This window comes from Echinops telfairi, unplaced genomic scaffold, assembly GCF_000313985.2.
Source record: "Echinops telfairi isolate 266 unplaced genomic scaffold, ASM31398v2 ScPeMD7_23;HRSCAF=83, whole genome shotgun sequence".
NCBI lineage: Eukaryota > Metazoa > Chordata > Mammalia > Afrosoricida > Tenrecidae > Echinops > Echinops telfairi.
This window is the reverse complement of record NW_022103920.1, coordinates 78,921,525-78,925,428: the sequence shown is the minus strand read 5'-3', so window position 1 is coordinate 78,925,428 and position 3,904 is coordinate 78,921,525. Positions and strand designations below refer to the sequence as shown.

The 3,904-nt window shown below is 49.4% G+C and overlaps 1 protein-coding gene across 1 annotated transcript in view; it reads left to right on the top strand.

The window, feature by feature from the left end:
* Nucleotides 1-3,904, top strand: part of CDCA7L (cell division cycle associated 7 like) — a 139,515-nt gene that overhangs the window by 123,250 nt on the left and 12,361 nt on the right. The window contains exon 6 of the mRNA XM_045288658.1: nt 2,324-2,464. Within this exon, the coding sequence (XP_045144593.1) occupies nt 2,324-2,464 (141 nt within the window). The remainder of the gene's footprint in view (nt 1-2,323; nt 2,465-3,904) is intronic.

Genomic DNA, 3,904 nt, shown 5'->3' with positions numbered 1-3,904 from the left:
GTAGACCTCAAGCTCCAAGCTTTCCGTTAGCAGCCTAGTGCATGTCACCATCAGGGACTCCATCTCACTGTTCATGGTGCTCATAAAATCCAAAGGGGCAAGCTGGGGGCCACCTTAACTACTTTGCTCAGATAGCATCACGGCTCAAAGAGAGTCCACCAGACGCGCCATGTTTCCCGAAGGTGAAGCACAGCACGGCCTGTGATGGGAAATTGGGCGAGTAATTAGGGGTGGTGGGTGAGCGTGATAAATGCAGCCGGTGTTGCAGCACTGTGCATGTGAAAAGCACTGTTTGGGGGCTGTGTGTCAGGCGTATTTCAGCGTGTGCACACAGAAGTTTAAAAGTGAGAGAACGGTGAGCAGGACGGTGCTGCGACTGCTTCAGAGTCATTTGGAAGGAGCACAGTGGTGTGGAAGCCCGTGATTAGCCAGAGGCCGGTGATTGCTGAAACTTGGGAAGTCGTCGCATGTGGGTTCATGATAGTATTCTGTGTACTTTTGAATAGGCTTGGAATGTTTTATAGTAGACATTTAAAAATTACCAGTCAAGATAACCTGGCATGTTGTGTCTTCGGTAGCAGTACATTGATAGAACACGTCACCTCTGGAGAAATGTTGCCAGAAACATTCTACCTGAATCCAGTCATGAGGAGGCAATAGGTCAGCCCAGAATTCTGTAAGACACGTACCCTGGGTTTCCCCAAAACATGAAAAACAATTGAAAGCAATGTCGGTTTTACAAAAATAACAACCAAATGTAATGGATAAACCTGTATGAGTGGCTGTTCTTCCTTACCCTGAAGAGAGGTGTTACAAATCCATGTGGGGGCCGGATGCAGCCATTGAAATAGGGATTTACAAGAGGTGATATAATAGACTTCCTGCTACTGATTTTAGGAATGATTGTGGCTTTGCGGTTCTGGGAAATACACATGGAAGGAGGGTTGTGGGGTGAGTTAATATGATGTCTGCAAATTACTTTGAACAGCGTGTGCTCTATGGATTAAGATGGATCAGATTAAATTGCTATTTTTCTAGGTCAGAATGAGGTAAGTACAGTATAAGCAAATGCCTATGGCTGAAATTAATGTTGTGAAAGAGCAAAGGAAAGCTCGGTGACAAGTGGGGCCTTGAGTTGAAGATCTGAGAGGCCTTCGTGCTTTTCAGTCAACTTCCCGTGGGCTTGAACCTCCCACAATTCAACTAGACGGAAAACGGAGCCAACCCACAAAACTGAACTCTGAGCAAATGCATTTTGGTTAGAGTAAAATGTGCTGGAAACGTGCTCTGGGAGTAATTGCCCATCAGCGCATATACATTCTCTAGGAATTAAGTCCCACCGTTCTTAAGTCGACTTAGGATATAGAAAATGAAGAACGATAGGTGGAAATTATGCATGAAAAGAGGAGCTTAATATCTCACAGAATGCTTGCATGACATTTAAAGACAAGCCCATGAGTGTAAAAAAGACAGGAAAGATCACTAGATCTATTTCAGACACCATGCCTGTATTTTCTCTTTGTCAGAGCCCACACGTGGCTTCTATTTCCATGTGGCCGGGCATTCTCTGTGATGTGGCTATGCTCTGGTGGTGGTGGTGGTGGTGGTTAGGTGTTGCCCAGGCAGTTCTGACTCAGAGCAATCCACGGAGGACAGACCAGAACACTCCCTGGCTCTGAGTGACTCCCAGTCATTGCTACACCTAAGGCCATTGTTGCAGGCCCCGCGTCAGTCCACTTCCTCTTGTCCAGGGACTTTTGACTTGGGTTTTGAGTCGGGATGCCGAACCATAAGCTAACGGTCAGTAGAAATTCTGTATCTGGTATAGTGGCTTACACATGGGGCTGCTAACCACAAGGACAGCAGTTCGAAACCACCAGCCAGTCCTTGGTAGAAAGAGAGACTTTCTGCTCCAGGAAAGAGTTACAGTCTCAGAAGCCCCACAGGGGCAGAGTTTTTACTCTGTCCTATAGGATCACGTTGATTCGACCTGACTTGGTGGGGGGAGTTTGAGGTTTTTGCTCTATCCACCATGATGTCTTTTTGCAGGGACTGGTTCCTCCTGGTACCTTGTCTGAGGGACGTGAGGCAGTCTCACTATCCTCACGTTTAGGTTTTGCAAAAGCCTTATTCTCCACTTGCCCTTCTTCACTTTTGCTGACAGCTGAAGCACATTTTGCTCAGGGTCATTGGGCAGCGGTGGCTCTGTGTACCCTGCAGGTGGATAGAGCTGCTAAATGGTGATTTCTGGTCCCGTCAGAAAATGTCCCTAAGTGCTTAGGTTGGCCTGTGGTTTTATATGTTGTCTCTTTTGAATCCCAAGCAGATACCTAAAGAAGTGGCTGACATTTTTAACGCCCCCAGTGACGATGAAGAGTTTGTTGGCTTCCGAGATGATGTTCCCATGGAAACCCTCTCTGAAGAGAGCTTCAGCAGTTTCAACTCACTGGAGTTGGAGGAGAAGGTACGGCCTCCTCCTAGGCAGGTGTGCCCCTCTGGAGGCCTGCTTCTGGGTTTGGATGTTCTTTTATTGGAGTGTGGCCGCCGTCCATACTTGCCAGGTGTTTTATAGCGTTATACACCTTTATGTTTTCAGAAACGCGGGAGAGTGCCTAATGCGCTTTCTGCTGCTTTAATATTTTTTTTATGGCTACAATAAACTTTCTCTTTTCTTAAAAAAAATAAAAGGACCTCACATGATCAAATGCATTCTCTGTGCCCTGTCAGGGCCTCAAACTGTGGTGAGGTGGTATTCAGAACCCGCCCACATGGTTGGCAGGGGAGGACCAGCCCCGCGGGGCGGTAGCCCACTCTGAGGAGCACGAGGCGAGGCAGGACGTGTGGTTACTGTGAGACAATTGCATCTCGGCAGTCCTGCAGCGTGATTCTATTGGCCCTCCCTCTTGGGACGGCTGGGGGAGCACGTTATTCTTTCTTTAATGACTTTGATCTGTAGCAGACACAAGTTGCTGTTCTCCGAGAGTGAGCTTCCTGGAGGTTTATATTATGCCTTAGCAGTAGCACGGCCAATCAAAATCCCTAAGCCTCCAGCGGCATTTTTCCTCCAGTTCATTGTGGCGCTTGCCATTCCTCACGCCCCCTCCACCGCAGCGTCTTTAAAAGGCTGCGCGCGTTAAACCCTCCTTGCTTCAGGGAGGAAGCCGTTCATTATACAGAGGAAAGTGCCTGCCTGGGGTCCCTGGGTGGTGCAGATGTCTAAGCGCCCAGCTTCCTGACTGAATGGTTGAACCTCTACCCAGAGACCCCTTGGAGAAGGGGCCTGGGGATCTGCTCCTGAGAGGGCACCGTCTTGGGTACCCTGTGAAACAGCTCGGCTCTGCACTAGCTGCCACGAGTTGGAGCTGGCTCAGGGGCAACCGGTGTGACTTGTTTTAAGTGCCTGTGTAATGGCTTGAAAGGCTGTGCTCCCGCGTTCTGGTCCCTGTTGGAGCTGTTCGTTCCTTGGTCACCAGGAGCCTTCCCTGGCCCTGTTGGTCCTCGGGTTCGAAGATGTCTCCATCGCTCTGGCCCCACCAGCCCCTCCTGTTGCCTCTTGGCCTCGTCCTCTCTCAGACCATCTGCTCTTTGCTGGCATCTCTACCTGCTCCTGCCCCCAGACGTGGATGTCCTCCAGGATCTTGTCTGCAGACCTTTTCTTCCTGGAGCGATCTCATTGATTACCCTGGTTTCAATGATCCCCTCCGCATTTCTTTGTTTGTGGCTTGGCTTCTCTCTGAAGGCGCAGGTCTATTTCTGACTTGCCTTTATTGTTCAAGGAAGAGAAGACCTCTTATTGTCCCTCCCACACTGGCTCATCTCTCTGCTGCCCCCTCCTCCTCCCCTCCCCTTGACCCCCATTCAGGAGTTGATGGAACATCTACAATGTCTTGGAATCCACCACCCC